Source organism: Pan troglodytes, chromosome X (genome assembly GCF_028858775.2).
Source record: "Pan troglodytes isolate AG18354 chromosome X, NHGRI_mPanTro3-v2.0_pri, whole genome shotgun sequence".
Classification (NCBI taxonomy): Eukaryota; Metazoa; Chordata; class Mammalia; order Primates; family Hominidae; genus Pan; species Pan troglodytes.
The window spans coordinates 25286247-25308644 of NC_072421.2; the positions used below are offsets into that span (position 1 = coordinate 25286247).

Genomic DNA, 22398 nt, shown 5'->3' on the forward strand with positions numbered 1-22398 from the left:
ATTTTTTTTGAGTAAACAATCCTGATTTAGTTCCTGTAAAATGAGAATGGAAAATTCTCTTCAGTATTTTTTTTTTGTTTAGTTTGTTAATTAGTCTTCTACTACTGAGTGGTAGATTGGGGTCAGCAAACTATGGCCCTCTCACAACCAGTTTTTGACAAAAAGTTTTATTGAGATACAGTTCACATACCATACAATTCACATATTTAAAGTATACAATTCAGTGGCTTTTAATATAGTCACAGAGTTGTGCAGCCATCACCACAATCAATTTTAGAACATTTTTGTTACCCCAAATGGAAATCTTGCCTGTTTTTGTGTGGCTCTCGAGCTAAGAATAGTTTTTACGTTTTTAAGCGGTATTTTAAAAATAAAAAATGCAAAGAATATGTAACAAAAGAATATGTGACCAAAAGCCTAACATCTGTGCTGTCTTGCCCTTTACTGTCTGGATCCTCATTTGCAGAATAATATTTTGCACCATTAGTTTTCTCTCTCCTTCCAACCACATACACAGAGACTTTTTGCTCAGTGAACTTTTAGAACTTCAGCAGTGACCTCCTAAGAATAAGGATACCTGACTACTTAACCACAATAACATTATCATGATATTATCTAATATATTGTCTGTATTAAAAGTTTCCCAATTAGCCCAATAGTATCTTTTAAAGCTATTTTAAATGCAGACTCCATTTTTGTTTTCATGTCTCTTTAGTCTTTTTTAGTGTAGAACAGCAACACCTCCCCCACTCCCCTGCCCCTGGCCTCTTTTTGTCTTTCATGACATTGATTTTTAAAGGGACCAGGCTGTTTGTTTTGTTGAATGTCCCACAATCTGAGTTTTGCCCAACTACTTTGTTGTGCTTAGATTTGGGTTAAATATTTTGGCAACAATAAATAAATAGTTATAAATAAATGCTTTGTCAAGACCTACAATATAAAGTTCTGTCCTTCCCATATCAGGGGCATATGACGTCACTTGTACCATTATTGTTGATACTAAGTTTGATCTTTTGGTTAAGATGATATTTGTCAGATTTCTTCCTTGTAAAGCTACTTTCCTCCCTTTTGTAATTAATGCAAAATAGGGGGTGATAATTTGAGACCATGTGTATATCCCATTTCCCCATGAATTTTTACCCAGTGCTTTTAGCATCTATTGTTGATCCTTTCTCTTCTTTTAAAAATTAATGCTTCAGACTCATGTATTTCTAAAAGATTTATTGTTCTAATTCAGTAGCCATTATTATCATTTTTCCTTTTTATGTTCAAATTATCTCAGATTTGGCTGGTGAGAGCCCCTTTAAGCCACCTCCTGTGTTCTTTTGACATGGCTCCATCAGTCTTTGAGGATATTTTTGCTTTCTGGGCCAAGAGGATAAGATGTTCCAGGTTTAGCTTGCATTCTTCCTGCCCTGGACCTGGAACCAACCATTTCTCCCAAGAATCCTGGTTCCTTTTAGTGGGGAATGGTATCCAGGTATGGGAGATGGATGTACTCATTGCTATTGGGGTGTAACGGCTTCTAGGCCCTTTCAGTGAACAGAACAAGGAAATTATATATGTCATGAGTTCATACAGATATATTTGATTGGTTGAAATCCAACATCACTGGGTTCTTTATCTTCCCAATTCTATATTTGTATCTGCCTTCACCCTCAATGAAAACCCTTGTCTTCTAAAATACACACAAAATGTCAGAATCACTAAATCAATATCTGTACTAACAACCTTTCTAAGTAAAATTTATGATTTCTCTACAGTTTTATTTGTTCTTGTTATATATCCTAAGGGTCTATAGTCAGAGTATTGTGTTCAGAAGCTATATAAAGTAATTTTTTGTGTGTTTTGTATTGATTTACTATGTAGGTTCATTTTTTGTTTGTATTCAAATTTCAGTTTTAAAACCTTTTAATTTTACTTCTGAATATTGTAAAACATATGATTTAAAAATGAAAATCAGTAACTTTTTTATTAGTTTCTGGTTTATTACAAAAAATAAGCATATGTATTTTTTTCTGTGTGTGATGTTATTTATTTATTCATTCATTTATTAGTTAAATTAGAATATGTGAACCATCTTCCTGGTTCTGCCAACCTGTATAATGTGGAAATTTTCTACACTGGTACCATTTGGTAGCAATGTGGCCAATTGTGTATTTCTAGTTTGTGTGAGTCCATGAAGAAGAGAATGAGCTCATGTGCCACTTTCATCTCCCTGAACTGAGGAGGCCTATGTTAGAGTTATGGTTCTATTGTTAATTGGCGGTGTCATCTTGAACTAATCCCATTACCTATCTGGACTTGAGTTTTTGTCAGCTGTAAATTAGGAAGTTGGAATGGACAGTGAGCTTCTCAAAGAAAGGACTCATGTCCTGGTAATCTCAGTGCTAATCACAGTAGTGGACTCAAAGTAAATATGTAGTTTTGTTGAATAAAGGAGCCATCTCTGTGTTTCCATAGTCATCATATTATCTCTTCCGAGTAATAAGTTACTGAAGAGAATGATTTGATCCGGAAGAGAGCTAGTCTTAGAAATTTTTATTTCGTGCTTTGCCACCACCATTCACCCACAAGTCCCCACTGTTTTAGTGTCCATTACTAGGAGCCCAGTAAGGTCACAAGATCCTAGGAAGGAAAATGGACTTCTGCAATGTACTTTAAAGGCTTATAAGAAATTACTAAGTTTTGCTTAGAAGTAAAAAGTCAACTCTTTATGGTGTGGCTCTAATTCCTGGGATGTTGTTTTCAAACAGAGAAAAATGGCCGGGTGCGGTGGCTCACGCCTGTAATCCCAGCACTTTGGGAGGCCGAGGTGGGCAGATCACCTGAAGCCAGGAGTTCAAGACCAGCCTGGCCAATATGGTGAAACCCCATCTCTACTAAAAATAGAAAAATTAGTCGGGCGTGGTGGTGGGCATCTGTAAACCCAGCTACTTGGGAGGCTGAGAATCTCTTGATCTCTTAAACCCGGGAGGCAGAGGTTGCAGTGAGCCAAGATCGTGCCACTGCACTCCAGCCTGGGTGACAGGAATAAACAAAACAAAACCATAGAGAAAAATATCAACCAAGTCCCAGTGAAGAAAAATTAGCAGGTAAATGCAATAAAACAAAACAGAAACACTAAACTGTGGAAGAATTCCACCTCAAATGTTTACTTGTATTCAAATTTTTATCCTTCTGTCTAAATCCTGCCGACCTACAGTGGTGAGATTAAAGCCCTCTCATGAAGCCTTCCTTGCTATTCAAACCTCTGTTGACCTCCTCTGTTCATACACTATCAAGACCTGAATTTTATGTACTAAACATTTTGACTATTAATTACATTCTGTTTTCAGAGTGCTCCAGATGATACAGATCTCCTGTCTCACATTTTTCACAAATGTCCTACAATCCTTTTCACAATCTTAGGCTCATGAAAATACTTTTTTTTTTTTTTACTGTGGTAAAATATGCATAACATAAAATTTACCACGAGTGACATTTAGTATATTCACAATGTTTGCAACCATCACCATCATCTTGTTCCAGAACATTTTCATCATCCAAAATGGAAGCCCCGTACCCATTAGCAGTCACTCCCCAATCTCTCTTCCCCCAGAGCCTGACAACCATCAGTCAGCTTTCTATCTTTATGGATTTGTGTATTCTGGACAGTTTACATTTCATATAAATGAATCATGCAGTATTTTATCTTTTGTGTTTGGCTTTGACTTAGCAGAAGATTTTCAAGTATCATGTTTTCAAGTAGCATGTATCAGTACTTCATTCCTTTTTACTGCTGAATAATATTCTGTGTGGATGTACTACGTTTTGTTTATTCATTAGTTGATGGACATTTGGATTGTTTCTACCTTTTGGCTATTGTATGTAGTGCTACTATGAACATTTGTGTACAAGTTTTTGTTTGAATGCCTGCTTTCAATTTTTTAGGGTACTAACCTAGGAGTGAAATTGTGTATATGTTGTGGTTTTTTTTTTTTTTTTTTTTTTTGAGACAGAGTCTCTCTCTGTCACCCAGGCTGGAGTACAGTGGTGCCATCTTGGCTCACTGCAACCTCTGCCTCCCGGGTTCAAGTGATTCTCCTGCCTCAGCCTCCCAAGTAGCTGGGATTACAGGCACGCGCCACCATACCTGGCTAATTTTTGTATTTTAGTAGAGACTGGGTTTCACCATGTTGGTCAGGCTGGTTTCGAACTCCTGACCTCGTGATCTGCCCACCTCGGTCTCCCAAAGTGCTGGGATTACAGGTGTGAGCCACCACGCTGGCATGTATATGTATTTTTATTTCCTTTTCTTTCTTTTTTCTGAGACAGATTCTTGCTCTGTCGTCCAGGATGGAGTGCAGTGGTGCGATTTGGGCTCACTGCAACCTCCGCCTCCTGGGCTCAAGCTATCCTCCCACCTCAGCGTCCCGAGTAGCCAGGACTACAGGCACATCCTGCCACGCTCGGCTAATTTTTTGTGTTTTTAGTAGAGACAGAGTTTCGCCATGTTGCCCAGGCTGGTCTCAAACTCCTGGGCTCAAGCAGTCCGCCCGTTTTGCCCTGGGAAAGTGTTGGGATTACAGGCATGAGCCACGGTGCCCGGCCCCTTTTCTTTCTTAAACAAAAGATAATGTTATAGAGGTTTTGTACTTTGCTTTTTTCTTGTAGCAAGATGTCTTGAAAATTACCCCATATTAGAACATAGAGAGCTTGTTTTTAATTATTTATTTCTATGTAGCTGCATAGTATTCCATGATAGGAATTGCACAATGTTTATTCAAATGGTTTCCTTGGAAGGACATTTAGATTATTTTGAGTAATTTGCTATTATAATGCCACATCCAATAACTCTGTGCATATGGCGTTTTCCTCAGAGAAAATTCCCAGAAGTGGGATTGCTGGCTCAAAGAGTAGCTACGCATAAATTTTTTTTTTTTGAGATGGAGTTTTGCTCGTTGCCTAAGCTGGAGTACAATGGCGCGATCTCGGCTCATTGCAACCTCTGCCTCCTGAGTTCAAGTGATTCTTCTGCCTCAGCCTCCTGAGTAGCTGGGATTACAGGTGCCTGCCACCACACCCAGCTAATTTTTGTATTTTTAGTAGAGACGGGGTTTCACCATGTTGGCCAGGCTGGTCTCGAGCTCCTGTCCTGAGATGATCCACCCGCCTTGGCCTCCCAAAGTGCTGGGATTACAGGCGTGAGCCACCACGCCCAGCCCACTACACATAAAATTTTATTAGCTATTGCCTATTCTTTATAGGAGCTGTCCCATTTTACACTCTCATGAACAATGTATGAATGTCTGTTTCTCTACAGCCTTACTAACAGTGTTTTCAAGCTTTTGAATTTTTGCCACTCTGATATGTGAGAAGTGGCATTTCAGTGTGGTTTTCATTTGCATTTTTTTTTGTTTGTTTGTTTTTGAGACTGAGTCTCACTTTGTCACCCAGGCAGGAGTGCAGTGGTGCGGTCTCAGGTCATTGCAACTTCCGCCTCCTGGTTTCAAGCGATTCTCCTGCCTCAGCCTCCCAAGTAGTTGGGACTACAGGTGTGTGCCACCATGCCCGGCTAATTATTGTATTTTTAGTAGAGATGGGGTTTCACTATGTTGGCCAGGCTGGTCTCGAACTCCTGACCTCGTATTCCGCCCGCCTCGTGGCCTCCCAAAGTGTTGGGATTACAGACGTGAGCCACCATGCCCAGCCTCATATGCATTTCTTTTATATATGAAATTGATCATCTTTTCATAAAACGTAACTATTTATATATGTTTGTGTTTACTGCCTGCTTTCCTTTTGGGCTTTTTATCTTTTAAGTTTTTAAAAGTTCTTTGTCAGGGAAATTGGTCCTTTATCTGTGATACATATTGCACAAATTTTTTATTCATTTTTCTTTTAACTTGGTTTTCTTTTTTCTTGGTTTTTCTTTTTACACCAATTCTGGTGTAATTGAATTTATCATTTTTTTTTCTTGCAAGTGGATTCTGAGTCATAGAAAGATTTTCACTGGACCCAAATTGCAAAGGAATTGCTTTTTAAAAGGTTTTTGTAAGGTTTCATTTTTAAAAATTTTGATTTGTGATCCATTTGTTGTTTATACTGGTTTACTTCTTTACAAATGGCTAGCCAACACTACTTAATAAAGTCCATCTTTTCCTTAGTGATATGGGATGCCACCTTCATTATATATTAAATTTCCATAAGTAATTGGGTCTTATTCTGGACTTTATGTTCTGTTTCATTTGGTCTATTTGTATGCCACTACCACATTCTAATTTTTTTTATTTTTTTATTTTGAGACAGAGTCTTGCTCTGTTGCCCAGGCTGGAGCGCTGGAGTGCAATGGCATGATCTCGGCTCACTGCAACCTCTGCCTCCCGGGTTCAAGCGATTCTCCTGCCCCAGCCTCCTGAGTAGCTGGGATTACAGGCATGCGCCACCATGCCTGGCTAATTTTTGTATTTTTAGTAGAGACAGGGTTTCAGCATGTTGGTCAGGCTGGTCTCGAACTCCTGACCTCGTGATCTGCCTGCCTCGGCCTCCCAAAGTGCTGGGATTACAGGCGTGAGCCACCGCGCCTGGCCTACCACATTCTTTCAATTATTCATTGTTGGCTTTTTTTTGAGATCAGGACTATTCTGGGATGAATCAGAAAGCGAGAGTAAAATTGACGGTATTAGAAAAGTTTGTAGGTGATTTACACATGGCCGTAAGAGAAAACATATGGCAAAAGTTTTGTTTTTTTTTTTTTTTTTTTTGAGACAGAGTCTTGCTCTGTTGCCAGGCTGGAGTGCAGTGGCGCGATCCCAGCTCACTGCAATCTCGCCTCCGGGGTTCAAGCGATTTCCCTGCCTCAGCCTCTCGAGTAGCTGGGATTACAGGCATGTGGCAACCACGCCTGGCTAATTTTTTGTATTTTAGTAGAGATGGGGTTTCACCATGTTGGCCAGGATGGTATCGATTTCCTGATCTCGTGATCCACCCGCCTCGGTCTTTTAAAGTTTTGGGATTACAGGCGTGAGCCACCGCACCCGGCCGGCAAAAGTTGTTCTTTAATGAGCAGATGTCTCTGTGCTGTTTAGTGTTGATAATGACATACTGTGTATCTGGTTGCTGTTTCTCATAAAATGGAAATTAGGATGCCACCATATCATAATTGGTAATCCCGTTTCTTCACAGTTAAATTTTCCTATCAGATTCAGTATACAGCTAAAGAGATGATCTCATGAAGGCTACTAGGCTAATTTCTTGGTTCAAGATTAGCTTTATCTTTTTATTTCTGTGGGGAAAACAAACCCAAATTCTCACTTTTTTAAAAAGCTTTTTATTCACATTAACAATAGCAGTTAAGCAGTCACACTTATGCTGATACTTAACTGGTATTTCATTAGTTTCTATAAAAACATTTGGCCCATGTTTTCTTGAATTAAACTCATTTAAAATATTTTTTCCTACATACCTTGTATAGAATCTCATAGTTTTGTTTTGTTTTGTTTTTTGAGATGGAGTCTCGCTCTGTCGCCCAGGCTGGAGTGCAGTGGCGTGATCTTGGCTCACTGCAAGCTCCACCTTCTGGGTTCACACCATTCTCCTGCCTCAGCCTCTGGAGTAGCTGGGACTGCAGGCGCCCACCACCATGCCCGACTAATTTTTTGTATTTTAGTAGGGACAGGGTTTCACTGTGTTAGCCAGGATGGTCTCGATCTCCTGATCTCGTGATCCTCCCGCCTTGGCCTCCCAAAGTGCTGGGAATACAGGCATGATGTATTTTTAATTCTTAACATTTTTCTTCCCAATAGAGATCAAGTGACTAGGCTTTTAGTTTTCCATTTTGATTTTTGCTGATGCATGTTTCTAAATAATTCATATTCCAATAGGAAAAGATGGTAAAGCACGCAACAAAGACAAGAGGAATGTAAAGAAGCTCGCAGTGACAAAACCGAACAACATTAAGTCAATGTTCATTGCTTGTGCTGGAAAGAAAACTGCAGATGTGAGTTTCATGGTTTCCTTATTTTTTGTATTTTCCTTTGTGAGGTGAATTTAATATTTGATTATACAGATAACAGGTGCTCTGTATATATTTGAGTAACATTTTTCCAATTTCACTCACTAAGTTGGATGTGGATTTCTAAGTGAATTAAGGCACCTCAGTGGTTGGAACTTGCGAAATGGAAAAGAGAATTGAACAGAAAAGCTGAATTGAGAGTGTGTTTAATTTTAGTGAGTAGCAGGAAGATCATGGATTAAGGGCGAAAGTAGAGGATGGGAGCTATAGATGTAGGAATGCTATATACACAGGTGGTTGTTAAAATCTGTGAATGTAGATGAGCACTCAGAGAGTGAGGTATGAAGAGGCAAGGACTAACTGGCTAGGTCTTTCCTTTCATATACATGTGTGTAGTTTTGGTGAGACATTTTAAGTGCAAGGCTTTCTCATGTTACCTTTCTTTATCATTTCCAGAAAGCTGTAGACTTGTCCAAGGATGATCTGCTAGGTGACATTCTACAGGATCTTAACACTGAGGTAAATGAATCTCCAGGAGTTGTAAAATATGCAGAGGACATAGACTGAAGAAACATTCTAGTAATTATACAAAACAGACTATTGCCAGAATTTTTTTTCTTTTTTTTTTGAAACAGTAGCTTGCACTGTTGCCCAGGCTGGTGTGCAGTGGTGCGATCTTGGCTCGTTGCAACCTCTGATTCCCAGGTTCCTCTTCCCTGATTCCTGCCTCAGCCTCCCGAGTAGCTAGGAATACAGGCACCTGCCACCATGCCCGGCTAATATTTTGTATTTTTACTAGAGACTAGGTTTCACTATGTTGGCCAGGCTGGTCTCGAACTCCTTACCTCGTGATCCGCCTGTCTTGGCCTCCCAAAGTGCTGGGATTACAGGCGTGAGCCACTGTGCCCGGCCTGTTGACAGAATTTTTTAAAATGTAAGGACGCCAACAAAAAACCCCCCACCAAAAAACAAAGAAACCCCCTTCAGATTGGTTTTATCCCACCATTTTAGGTATTTCCAGCTGTTAGAGCTGTGTGATTATGTAGATAGGGATGTGTGGGTGTGTGTTTGAAGTAGTAAGAATATACCCAGGAGTCAGTTCTGTGAGTGCTCACTGCTTGTGTTCAGTTGCTGTGGTGTATGTTCCCTAAATAGATTGAAGCCTGTCAATCTGAACCATCAGGTATAAGAGCCTTGTCTTGAATTCTGAGTGGGAATGAAGGAAGAGTGAGTGAACTATCCCTGATAGAACTCAAACAGGATTAGCTGCATTGTGAATTTGAGATTTGGCCATTTCCCATAAAGACTACGCTCTCATTTAGAAGTGTACTTCTTTTAAAGTGACCATTGATTAAAATGACTTAACAACAACACCATGTAGTTTTATCTTGACAATTTTTAAATGTAATATTCTCAAAGGGTCAGTGAAAGTATGTTAAATTTTAAGAAGAAAAAATTTGGGAGGGGGTAGATTTAATATCTATTTTAGTTTTCTTGTGATTTCTATAGTATTGTTGCTATAGTAACCACAGTACATGACATCGATGGGAGGGGGGAGGGGGAAAGGGAAAGAAAAGAAAGCTTTGCTTATTGGGCTTCAATGAGTGAAGAAGTATACTTTTTCTGTCTGTGGTAAACCAAGCATGGCAGTGAATATGTCTTACCTTTCCTTTTAGACACCTCAAATAACTCCACCACCTGTAATGATACTGAAGAAGAAAAGATCCATTGGAGCTTCACCGAATCCTTTCTCTGTGCACACCGCCACGGTAAAGTGTGTAGAGATACCTTCAATCTTGATTTATAGTATTGCTTTAAACTTATTTTGTTGCTTTTCTGTATGAGGGAAATACCTTTACATTTGTTTTTGATTTTTGTTTTAAATTAGGACTCCCGTTCAATTTATAGTTTCATGTATTTCAAAAATAGCATGTGCCTGCCTTTTTCATAGTAAATTTGCAGTAACTAGTGTGTGTTTATTATAGGTATTACAACTGTGGTAAATGCAATAATTTTCCTCCCAGAAGCAAGTATTTTTTTGTAAACCTAGGTAACAGTAAAATAATTGAAGCTGTTACATTAATAATACATAAAATCTTTTTATAAAAGGGAACTGTCATTATCTTTGGTCAGGGTAGGACAGTTGCATATTTTTAGTATGTAGGTCTAACTGACTAAATATTTAAAAACGTTTACAGGCAGTTCCTTCAGGAAAAATTGCTTCCCCTGTCTCCAGAAAGGAGCCTCCATTAACTCCTGTTCCTCTTAAACGTGCTGAATTTGCTGGTAAGTGTGATGTCAGGCAGAATTGCAAGAGTGTTGAGTGGTTTCTGTCAAAAATGGAGGCCCTGTGATGGAGGAGGTAGAGGAGATTTTGAAGGTGTTGTGATGGCAAGTTTAAATGTGAAGATTTGAATTCATAAAAATTTCAGTAAAAGTTAAAAACACCCAATTTGGAGATTAAAGAGAAATGCAAACATAGTATAGAAAAGGGACAGGCTGCTATTTTAGTGTTGGATAAGCCTTTGTGCGCCTTTGTGTGCCTTTGTGTGCCTTTGTGTCATCGCACTAACACATGACAAGAATGTGTGATGATGCCTACAGGCGATGATGTACAGGTCGAGAGTACAGAAGAAGAGCAGGAGTCAGGGGCAATGGAGTTTGAAGATGGTGACTTTGATGAGCCCATGGAAGTTGAAGAGGTGGACCTGGAGCCTATGGCTGCCAAGGCTTGGGACCAAGAGAGTGAGCCAGCAGAGGAAGTGAAACAAGAGGCGGATTCTGGGAAAGGGACCATGTCCTACTTGTAAGAGCATTTTATGACTTTTCTATTGTGGCAAATAGGACCACAATTTTTCTGTTGGATTTTGAAAGGTTTTTGAAAATGTGATTTCTGCAGAGGAAGTTTTCTCCCGGATGTCTCTTGTTGGGACATTGATCAAGAAGGTGATAGCAGTTTCTCAGTGCAAGAAGTTCAAGTGGATTCCAGTCACCTCCCATTGGTAAAAGGGGCAGATGAGGAACAAGTATTCCACTTTTATTGGTTGGATGCTTATGAGGATCAGTACAACCAACCAGGTAATCATATATAAGGTAACTATATGCCTTTAACTCAGAGTAGGACTTTTCCCTTAAATATTTTATTTTTTGTTTCTTTTTGTGTGTTTTGTCTTTTTATTTAATCAGTTTATTTCTGTTTTTTTTTCTTTATCCTTAAATACTTGAGTGACTGTAATTAGCTCAGGTCAGGCCCTGCCCTCACTTAACATGTATTGTAAGAGAGCGACACTCATTCATTGTAAAGTGAATGCGCCACCCTGATGGAGAGGAGCTATGGTGCGAATAATCCTTAAAGATGCTTATTCCAAAAATCAGTTACATATGGTTTTGGAATGTGTGTTTGTAGTTCACTATTGATGTGTCTGAAGTTACAGGAATGCACTTTAATTTAAAGGGAATCAGTCATTAATTTGTCTGTTTCTTCAGCAAATTTGAATGCCTATTGTGTGCTAGGCACTGAGATGGGTTGAATAAGCTGGACAAATTCGTGCACTATAATGGAGCTTATGTTCTAGGAGGGTGGCAGTGGGTGGGGGCACATTAGCAGTAAATGAGATAAATTGATAAATGATGTAAAGAAAATTAGTTGGGCGATGGCCAGGGGAGGCCTGTCTGAGGAAATGACCACTGGGCTGAGATTTGAGGTATTTGCAGAGCTGATGAAAGGGCATTTCAGCTTAACGAGCCAAGTACTAGCAAAGGCCTAGAGAGAGGAAGGAGGAGGCCTGTGTGGTTGTAGCGTAGTAATCAAGTGACAAGATTGGTATAAAATGAAGCTGGAGATAAAGACAAAGGCCAGATAATGTAGGACTTTGAAAGCCTCGTTAAGGAGTTTGAATCTTCTAAGAGCAATGGGGTGGCATTGGAGGGTTTTAAGTACAGGGGGTGGTGGTCACGTAATTGGGTTTACATTTTAACAGGAACAGTGGTTTGTGTAGAGAATAAGCACTGTGGTGCATGTGTGCGTGTGCACACACACATGTGGAGGGATGGGCTGGTGTGGGGTAATGGGGAAGTGTGGAAGCCCTGGAGATCAGTCAATCCAGGGCAGGGCTGCTAGTTACTTGGACCTTGGTGGCTGGAGAGGAGAGAAGTAAAGGCATTTGACATGTCTTTTGACACAAACTTGTTAATGGATTGGATGGGGGAGGTGACAGAAAGGAGGAATCAAGGATGATTTCTAGGTCATCTTAATGAGCTAATACTGTGAATTCTTGACTCACAAAAAGCCCGGAGGCTGTTCAGTATTCTTTTGTGCCTCTTTGAGCCCGTCTTCATTGTGGGACTGTGCATTGCAAGATCTGTCAGATTAATGTTAAATACAGTATGCACTCTTAAACAGAGTTGTCTTTATTTAGATCCTTTTTGGATCTGTGGTACATGCAAATAGTGTATTTTTCAAAGCGGTTTCCTGGAGGCTGTATCTAGTGAAAAGAGAGGGAGTACCTAGATGTCAGCAAAGCAAGCGTGTGAGTAAATTGAAGGCCACATTTACCTTAAAGATAACCAGGCATTGACTTTAACTGGAAAAATGTTAATGATCTCTGGCAGGGGTGGGGACGGTCAGAAGCATTAATATGCTTCAGCTTATCAAATATATATAAACTCTTGAGCCACTTGAGTAGCACACTGCCATGTGTTAGTTTCTTAGGAAAAGATATAATCAATTTTAGAAATGATATCTTAATTTACTTTAGCTAGGACAAAATGATTTCATTATACCCCCTCACCTCTTTGACTATTTTGTTACTCTGCTGGAAATCTGGCAAGTATGATTACATGAGGCTAAGCAGATGATTTCCCATCCATTGCTGAAACCCAGGGCTGCCCCATTGTACAACCTCAGGGAATACCATTTTCACGTGGCTTTCCCGGAGCACAGCAGTGTGACTGGTGCTCCCTGGAGCTGGGCAGCACACTGGCCTGGCTATCCCAGTATTACTCCCTGTGCTTTGCTGCATCTGCTCAATGCTGCATTTCATTCCCTATCTTGGTTAATGGTCCCACCAAAACCAGAAACCTGGGAGCCATCCTTGATTCCCTCCTTTTCCTCACTTTCCTTTCCAAGTCTGGTTAGTTTTCTCTGCCGAAAGTGGACAACTTACCTTCTCTTTTTCCTCATATCTACCACCCTGATCCCTTCTTGCCCACTGAAACAATTGCACCAGCCTCCTAATTGATCTCTTAGCTATCGTCTTCCACATCACTGCTAGAGGGACTGATCAGAAGGGCAATTCTGACCATGTCAGTCGTCATTAAAAAAAAAAAATCCTCAGTGGCTACTGCCTACAACATAAAGTCCAAACTGCTTAGCAAGGCTTCTGATGGCTGCTGTCTATGAATTTTGTTCCCTAGAAATAATTCTCTGTATGTACTTTTCTGCTCTTTATACCTGTGTTCCTTTACTCCTTGTTTTTTGTCTGATTGGAATGTGCTCATCTGACTCATTCCTCCTCAGCCCAGATGTTATCTCCTGGGAGTGTACCTAAACCTCCAGACGGGTCTAGGAGCCCTTTCTCCTTGTGACTACATCATAGCCTTTCCCACTGTAGCGTTTGTCCTATTATTTTGAAATGAACTGAGTCTGTGTTTTTCTTTGCCACAAAGCCTGTAAGCTCCTGGAGGGCTGGGATCTTTTATTTCCAGTATCCAGCAGCAATGCCTTGCACATAGTAGGTGTTTAATAAATAGTTGTTGAAATAAACTGCACAGTGACTGACAGTCCTGTAGATGCAGGTGAAAAATTTCAGAGACTAGTGTTGCATTTGCTACTATTCCTGAGTTTGCATCTTAATGCCTTGTAGCTTTGTGGGGTATGAGAATGCGTAACACAAAAGCAAATGGTTCCCCACTCCCCCACAACCCCACAAAGTAAATACATCCATAAAGCTTCATATTGCCAGCGTCAGTTGCCAAGGATTAGAACCTTAAGAAGCAACAACCTTCTTTCTTTCTTATTTGAAAATGAGTTGGTTATTTCTACATTTCGTTTACTGGTTGATACTCTTAGTGAACAGAGCATTGTTTTGCAGGGTAAGGATCTAGAACTGCATTGTCCACTGTGGTAGCCACCAGCCACTTGTAGCTCTTTACATTTAAATTAATTAAAATGCAATACAAATTAAAATTTATTTTCTCAGTCACTAGCCACATTTCAGGTGTTCAATAGCAACTGTGGCTAGTAGCTACCATATTGGATGGCTCAGAAACAACAATTCCATCATCACAGAAATTTATTTCAACTAGTGCTGGTCTGTAGTGACAAGTGTTGGAAGATTGAAGCATTGAAGCACAGTTATATTTGCAAAGCAACCAGTTTATGATATATGATGGTGTTGAATTCCTGGTACTGACCATAGTCATGGATAGGCTTTTTCAACCAATATTGGAAAATATTTTGCAATTGAAAGAGATACTAATTTGTTATTGATCTGTCATCCAAATGCTAAGGCAGAATGAAATTTCTGGTGCTGGAGAAGGCCTCAGAGATCATCTAGTCTAGTTATGCACTTAAGAAACTGAGGCTCTGAAAGATATAATAGCTCTTTAGTGGTAGAAGCTTGGGCTTCTCACCCTCAGTCCACTCTGCTGTTCTGGTTCCGTGGTACTTCTCAAGTTGTGTTCTCTCCTATGGCACATCTTCTCTGTTATTGATGCCAACGGGTTAAATAAGATAGCTTAAAAAAACTCCTTTAATCTCAGAGTGTTGAACACTTTCATTGTGATAGCAGGTAATGATCACTGAGCTTTGGTGAAATCAATGCTGCTAATAAAAATGAAGTACTCCAAAAGACCCTGTTATTGTTTCTCACTTTCTAACAGATTCTAAGTAAGTCAGTTGTTGCTGAATGCTCCATAATTATGAAAAGAATCTTACTCTTTGCATATGGGAAGATATCCTGTCTTCATTATGACTTTTTCAAGGTTGAATAATCCTGACTGCACCTGGTTTCAGCTAGTAACTTTGGGGGGAATGTGATCTTTGTTTACCATGATCTTTTTTGTGTCAAATGAGGCATAAACAGTGTCAAATGTGTTGCATGAAGTGTGATATTAGTTTGACAGTAAAATGAGCTTATTTGAATCTTTGAATCCAATATTAGGGTCTTTATTTTTCTTTGCATAGCATTTTGTTTTTCCATCTTTAACTGTTGTGAGGATGACTTTTAATTTTCTGAGTTACTGTGATTTTTTTTCTTTCTTAATCTTCCCATAGTCCTTCCTTCCCTCTCCCTCCCCATCCACCCTCCGTTACCCCCTCAAGCTGAAAGTCTCACAACTCTTGTAAGAATTTTAATCATCTGCAGAAATGAAAATTCTTAGATCGTCTTATTTCTACCAGGATGTGTGAAAAAAGGAGTCACTGATGAGTAGTCTTTGAAACTGGGTTAATTGACCTTGTGAACAGTAGCCTTTGCATGTACCAGAATTTTCTTAGTGTCTCAGATAAGTGGCTGTGTTGAGTGGCTTTGTTGATTACTGCTGTCTAATTATTCATGGAGCCCAGGATTTTGCACAGTGACCATCTCCTGGGTTGACTAACAAATGTTTGCAGTCTGTTCTTCGTGGCCAATTTTCATAAACAATGATTTGATGTCTAAAAAGGTGTGGTTTTACTTTATGGTATTCATTACTTAAATTACTGAAATAGAATAGAAAGGAACATTATAAACACTACCTAGTTAGATGTCCTAAGTAGCTGTGAGGTAGAAAAGGTGAAATAGAAGATAATAGTAGTCCCTATTGTGAGGTATTTATTATTATATGGAATAAGAAATAAGAAGTAAATTATGTTTTTTGTAAACACAGTTTTACATATAGAAAAACACTGATGCACTAGTTATCCTGATACATGAATATTGGTTTTTATAGGTAAATACAAGCGCTAAAAAATTAGAATTATATTCTCAGATCTGTAATCTCACAAGAGGCTTAATTATGAGATTTGTTGGAAAATACTTTCCTTATGTTTGTTTCTCTTTTTTTTTTCTTGAGACAGGGTTTTGCTGTGTTGACCAGGCTGGTCTCAAACTCCTGAGCTCAAGCGATCTGCCCACCTCGGCCTTCCGAAGTGCTGGGATCACAGGCATGAGCCACTGTGCTCGGCCTGTTTTGTTTCTCTTAATCTGCATAATCCTGGTTGTGGGGAAAGTGTTTATGCAAGTTAGAGAATCATTCTGTCCCCTGTCCTCCCAGTGGTCATACACTGTATCATTGTGTTAGTGTAGTATGGCATCAGTACTGAGTAAAGAACTGGTCTTGGGGAGTGGGAAATGGATATATTTGCTGTCAAAATGAGTTATCATGAAGGTATAAATGTGTGGACACATTCAGTGAGCATCTATATTGTTCCTTTAATTAGGTGAAATTGAAATGTTTCTTTTCTCGTGATTTTCACTTATTCTTTCAGGTGTGGTATTTCTGTTTGGGAAAGTTTGGATTGAATCAGCCGAGACCCATGTGAGCTGTTGTGTCATGGTGAAAAATATCGAGCGAACACTTTACTTCCTTCCCCGTGAAATGGTAAACATTAGTGATTAGCTTTTAGTTCTCAGTCGTTGTATCTGCCACACATTCTGTGTTTTGCAGCCAGCTCTCTCTCTTTCAATAGGGCTACAAATTCTCTACAATCCTGATGCTTCTTTCTTGCTGCTTGCCTGGTGACCACTGATTGTCAGCAATTCTATTAGAGGTTGGGAAAAGTAGAAAAAATAAAGTAGAACTCAGTTTTTCAACTAGTTAGAGTATAAAAGTTTCTGAGATTTAGTATATAATGCTTTCTTTCTCTCACTCCTCATTTCCATAATAATCAGGGTTGGAACTATAAGTCTCTAAAATGTGACATGGCATTTGGCCCAGTTTTCATGGTTTTGCTGCATAGGCAGCAGTGATATTCCCTCCATTGCCATTTATTAACAAGTTCAATTCTATTTGCTTCTTTTTTTTTCTTTATTGAGACGGAGCCTAGCCCTGTTGCCCAGGCTGGAGTGCAATGGCACAATCTCGGCTCACTGCAACCTCCGCCTTCTGGGTTCAAACAGTTTTCCTGCCTCAGCCTCCCGAGTAGCTGGGATTACAGGCGCCCGCCACCACACTGAGCTAATTTTTGTATTTTTAGTAGATACAGGGTTTCACCATGTTGGTCAGGCTGGTCTCAAACTCCTGACCTTGTGATCTGCCCGCCTTGGCCTCCCAAAGTGCTGGGATTACAGGCATGAGCCACTGCGCTCAGTCTGCTTCTCCTTTTTTATTGGGACTTAACATCCCCATTTCCCTCTCAGCCCCTCCCTATGTCAGTTGAACTGTGGAGTCTCTTGGTCAGGATTTACAACACTTATTCTTCCATTTTGTAGACTTGATCATCTTTATCGCTGATTTGTTTTTTATGATGCCATTGGGAGGAATTGGGCATTTGGTTTAGTACATTTTTTGGGTCTGTTTGTATCTTTGAACTTATCTGTAAGACTGCTATTAAATGTTTAAATGGGTGAGGATGAAAATTGATATAGACTTGGATTTTTGGTGGTTGAGAAGATCATTTATGTACAGATACTTTTTTTTCCCCTCTGTCCCCTTCTCTGGGATAACAGAAAATTGATCTAAATACGGGGAAAGAAACAGGAACTCCAATTTCAATGAAGGATGTTTATGAGGAATTTGATGAGAAAATAGCAACAAAATATAAAATTATGAAGTTCAAGTCTAAGGTTTGTATTTGGCGATGATTTTTTTCCAGCTCTGTTTGTTGTTTATTTTCTGATTTAGCAAATAGTTATTGCATATTTTCTTTGTGTAAAATGCCTTCTGTGCAGCTATAATTTATTGAATGGAAATTTCATAGGTATGAATGTAAAAACAGTATATTAGATTTGCAAAAATATTTTTTCTTTCTCTTTAAACTGCTTATAAAATAATGTTTATTAATTTGAATAGAAAGACAATCCATAGCAAATTAATTGCCTCTGGTGCTTGCAACATGTCTTGTGCTCTCATTCCCAAGTGCAGAAGAAACTGCTCTGATCTCGTTTATATTAGTTGTTGCCAAGATGTTTTGGTTAGAAAGTTAAGTAAGGTTTTATTTTTAAAAATCAGGGACTATGATACAGTCTGATAGAATGAAAATCTCTGGTTCATGTGCTAGTTATGATAAATTGTCTTGATTTTAGTGAGATATTGATGCCTTTGGCCATAATCGTGGGGGCTATAGCCTGCTCAAAATACTGGCTATTAATAATGATCGCAGGAAGGATTGAGTTACTGAAGATAAGGCTAACAGTATTAACTATTTGAGTTTTGAATTGCCGCTGATGGGTCGAGTCTTTATAATTCTAGAAGCAATTGTGATATACTGGTGAAGAGCTTAGGTGCTGAGGCCGGACTGCTTGTGGTTTAAGTCCTAGCCCTATTACTTACTAGCATGTAACTTGGACAAGTGCTGAATGACTACTTTTTTTTTTTTTTTTGAGATGGAGTCTTGCTCTGTTGCCCAGGTTGGAGTGCAGTGGTGCGATCTTGGCTCACTGCAACCTCCACCTCCTGGGTTTAAGCAATTCTCCTGCCTCAGCCTCCTGAGTAGCTGGGATTACAGGCACCCGCCACAATGCCCAGCTAATTTTTTTTGTATTTTTAGTAGAGCTGGAGTTTCACCATGTTGGCCAGGCTGGTCTTGAACTCCAGACCTCAAGTGATCCGCCCGCCTCGGCCTCCCAAAGTGCTCAGATAACAGGCGTGAGCCACCGTGCCCAGCCGAATGACTTCTTTATGCCTGTTTCTTCATCTGAGAAATAGGGCCCTATTTCAAGAGTTGCCAGAAGGGTTAAATCCATTAATTCATATTAGATGATGAGAGCAGTCCTTGCCAGATAGCCAACACTCAGTAAATATAAGCTATAATTATAATGCTAATTATTAATCTAGCAAGATGGAGTTGCTTAATATCAAATAGTAGCAAATCATTTAATGCATTAACATTGTAAAAAATTTTAAATTTTTATTGCCCCTCTTGCATGCAAATATTTCTGAGTTCTGTAGTGTCCAAGATGAGTCCTTTTAGCATTTTGACACTGGTTGTTTTAGTTCCAATTGAAAGAGGAAAGGGTACCTTTTTGGCTTCATTTACCTTTGTGTTCCATAAGGATTCTTGATGATTAAATACAAGAGCATGTATTGTAATACTGGTTAGTTTGTGAAGTTTTTGTCTTAAGGATTTTTTAAAATATCTACTTACCCAGCCAGTGGAAAAGAACTATGCTTTTGAGATACCTGATGTTCCAGAAAAATCTGAGTACTTGGAAGTTAAATACTCGGTAAGTCAAACAAAGAAAATTACTGGGTTTTGCTTGAGAATGACATTTTTCTGTTTTTGAACTTTCAACTGACTTTCAGTTACGAGTATTGGCAGGGCTTCTCAAGCCCACAGTTCATTGAGGTGGATTTATAGTAATGAATAATTGAAATGGATAAAATTAATTTAAGTATATAGACTACAGGTTACACTGCCTTTCTCTGCTTTTGAGTATGCATCTTTAAATAAATAAGTTGAAACAGCACGACTGTTTGTCAAGTGGAATGAATGCCACATGATGGAGTTGGACATCATTAGTCTGTTGAAGTGTCCCTTATGAGCAGTGGAAAGGTGAGAGAGGAGTGTCAGTAGCATTGCTATAGTGCTACTCTTGCTCCTGTGACAGGCAAGGTCATTGCTATGGGATGTTAATTAACTGGACCTTAACCTCTTTTTACCTCTGTTCTAGTGTTTTGTTCCCACAACGTTGGAAAAGGAAAACTTTTAAGAACTATTTCTGACAGTGGTGATGAAAAGTATTTTCAATGAGTTCCACTCTGTTGCTTTCATTCTTCTAATGGAGTGGTACTTACTTGGCTATTCTTTATCAGTAAAGCATGTACAGCTCTGGACAGAAATTCTCTTTTGGGGGAGCTTCTTGGCCTATTTTTCTTCTAATGGGTGTCATCAAGATGCATTATTTTGTCATTGTGAATTGGTTTTGTTTCCTACTGTGAATTGTTTTGGATTTCATTTGTGGCAAATTACATTTCGTATATATCAAAGGGGTTTTCTTCTGTGCTTCATAGAGAGGCTTTTGTTTATTTCAAATATAGACTTTGGAAAATGCGAAGTAATAGTTTTAAACAAAAAGATTCTTTTTTTTTTCCTTTTTCAGGCTGAAATGCCACAGCTTCCTCAAGATTTGAAAGGAGAAACTTTTTCTCATGTATTTGGGACCAACACATCTAGCCTGGAACTGTTCTTGATGAACAGAAAGATCAAAGGACCTTGTTGGCTTGAAGTAAAAAGTCCACGTAAGGAAAAATATATGCTCAGAATGCTGAATAGATTGCTGATAGATGTGGTTTTTAAAAGGGAAGTTAGGAAATTGATCTATTTATTTTAATGTGTCTACTTCCTTTTCTGTTTGTTTCTTCAGTTTTCGTTGAGTGAGTATAGGGAGTACATTTGGAATCACCTTATCTCGGTAATGCCTGGCGGTTTAGTCTGAGGGAGGCCTTAGTTTGGGGTGCATCCCTCATTATGCTGTTATTCATATGTACTTCTGACCTGGCTGATGTGGCCCAGCTGTTGTGCATAGTGAACTGCTGACCTTTGAAGGAGAGGAGAATCACTATTCAATATGGATAGTGCATGTTTTTCCTGTTACCTGATGTTTTTCAGTAATTGCTTCTGTGATAGTCTGCTTTGTCTTAAAAATGTTTCATGATTCCTCCAAGGCAGTGTTTCAGTTTTTTTAAAACCTATTTTGGGTCCTGGATTCTTTGGAGAATCTGATGAAAGCTATAGACCTCTTTCCCAGGAAAATGAACATATGTACACACACGTGAGGATTTGCATACAACCCAATAATGTGGCTTATTTTTAGTTAGATGTTACAATATGTCATTCTTATTAGAAGGCAGGGTTGAAGAATATGCCAGTTAATGACAGATGTCTTAATTATAGTAGTTTTTCTTTTTCAGTAAATAGCTATTGATCTGTTGTATCTATTCTCTTTCAGAGCTCTTGAATCAGCCAGTCAGTTGGTGTAAAGTTGAGGCAATGGCTTTGAAACCAGACCTGGTGAATGTAATTAAGGATGTCAGTCCACCACCGCTTGTCGTGATGGCTTTCAGCATGAAGACAATGCAGAATGCAAAGAACCATCAAAATGAGGTTTAAAAAATAGGACAGATTTTGTACCCATGCCTTAGATGTGATACTTGCCTGAACTTGCACAGCTTTGCTTTAAGAGAAAGTTGTTCTTTTTGGAGGGGAAAGAATACTAATTCACTACTAAACTCTTATAGAGAATGAATTGAATTTGTCTAGTGTTGGAGTTTTTTCTTAAAGACTTAAATTGCTGAACTTATTTTTATTTTTGTCTATTAAATTTTTTACTTAGGAGAACTTCAAATGGACACAGACAGAATAATAAAATGAACTCCCCGTACCAATCACTCATATTCAGCAGTTAGCAAGATTTTGTTACACTTGTTTATTTCCCTCCTTTTTTTCTTCTTGAAGTATTTTAAAGCTAGTCTCAGACATTGTGTCATTTTCCCTGTGAACCTTGGTATGCTTCTCTCAAAATGTGGTATTTCTTATATAATACCATTAGCACACCTAATAACATTAACAGTGACTCCTTGGTATAATCTAAAATACCCAGTCCATACTTACATGACTCTGTCTCTCAAGATGCCTTTTAAAACTCAGTTTGTTTGAATCAGGATTCACACAAGATTTGCAGATGGTATTTAATCTATGTGCCTCTTGAATCTCTTTTAAACAGGAAGAACTCACTCCTACTCTCCAGTTTTTTTAATGACATTGAATAATGAAAGAATCATTGTTGGTTGTCTTGTAGAATATCCCGTTTTCTCTATTTATTTGCTTTGTTGTGGTGTCATTGGACTTTTCCTCTATACCAGGGGTTGGCAGGCAATCAGTTGTCTGTGAGCCAAATCCAGCCTGCTACCTATTTGTGCAAGTCAAATTTCACTGGAAGACAGCATGTTTACAGCTGCTTTTGCACTATGACAGCAGAATTGAGTAGTAACGGTGACCATATTTAGGCCTGCAAAGCCTAAAATATTTACTGTCTGGCTCTTGAAAGAAAAAGTGTGCTGACCCTGCCTTATCCTTCATATTTCCGCATACTATAAGTGAGCTCTAAAGGATCAAATTAGATTCAGGTTCAACTTTTTTAGCCAAAATGCTTTATAGGTGATGCAGTGTACTTCATATTGCATCATATCAGAAGACACAATGTCTGGTTAAGCTGCTATTAGTTGACAAAGGCTGGGATCAGTGGAAAAAAATAACCTGC

The 22398-nt window shown here is 38.9% G+C and overlaps 1 protein-coding gene across 10 annotated transcripts in view; it reads left to right on the forward strand.

Annotated features, from left to right (window-relative positions):
• Positions 1-22398, forward strand: part of POLA1 (DNA polymerase alpha 1, catalytic subunit) — a 301623-nt gene that overhangs the window by 11239 nt on the left and 267986 nt on the right. For 8 of the 10 annotated variants that reach the window (XM_016943107.4, XM_054676577.2, XM_063803912.1 and 5 more), the window contains 11 exons: positions 7866-7981; positions 8453-8515; positions 9673-9765; positions 10195-10282; positions 10601-10802; positions 10896-11074; positions 16467-16579; positions 17647-17763; positions 19288-19362; positions 20239-20377; positions 21088-21242. In XM_016943107.4, coding sequence (XP_016798596.1) covers positions 7866-7981; positions 8453-8515; positions 9673-9765; positions 10195-10282; positions 10601-10802; positions 10896-11074; positions 16467-16579; positions 17647-17763; positions 19288-19362; positions 20239-20377; positions 21088-21242 — 1340 coding nt within the window. The remainder of the gene's footprint in view (positions 1-7865; positions 7982-8452; positions 8516-9672; positions 9766-10194; positions 10283-10600; positions 10803-10895; positions 11075-16466; positions 16580-17646; positions 17764-19287; positions 19363-20238; positions 20378-21087; positions 21243-22398) is intronic. The other 2 variants (XM_063803909.1, XM_063803910.1) reach the window with 1 other exon arrangement.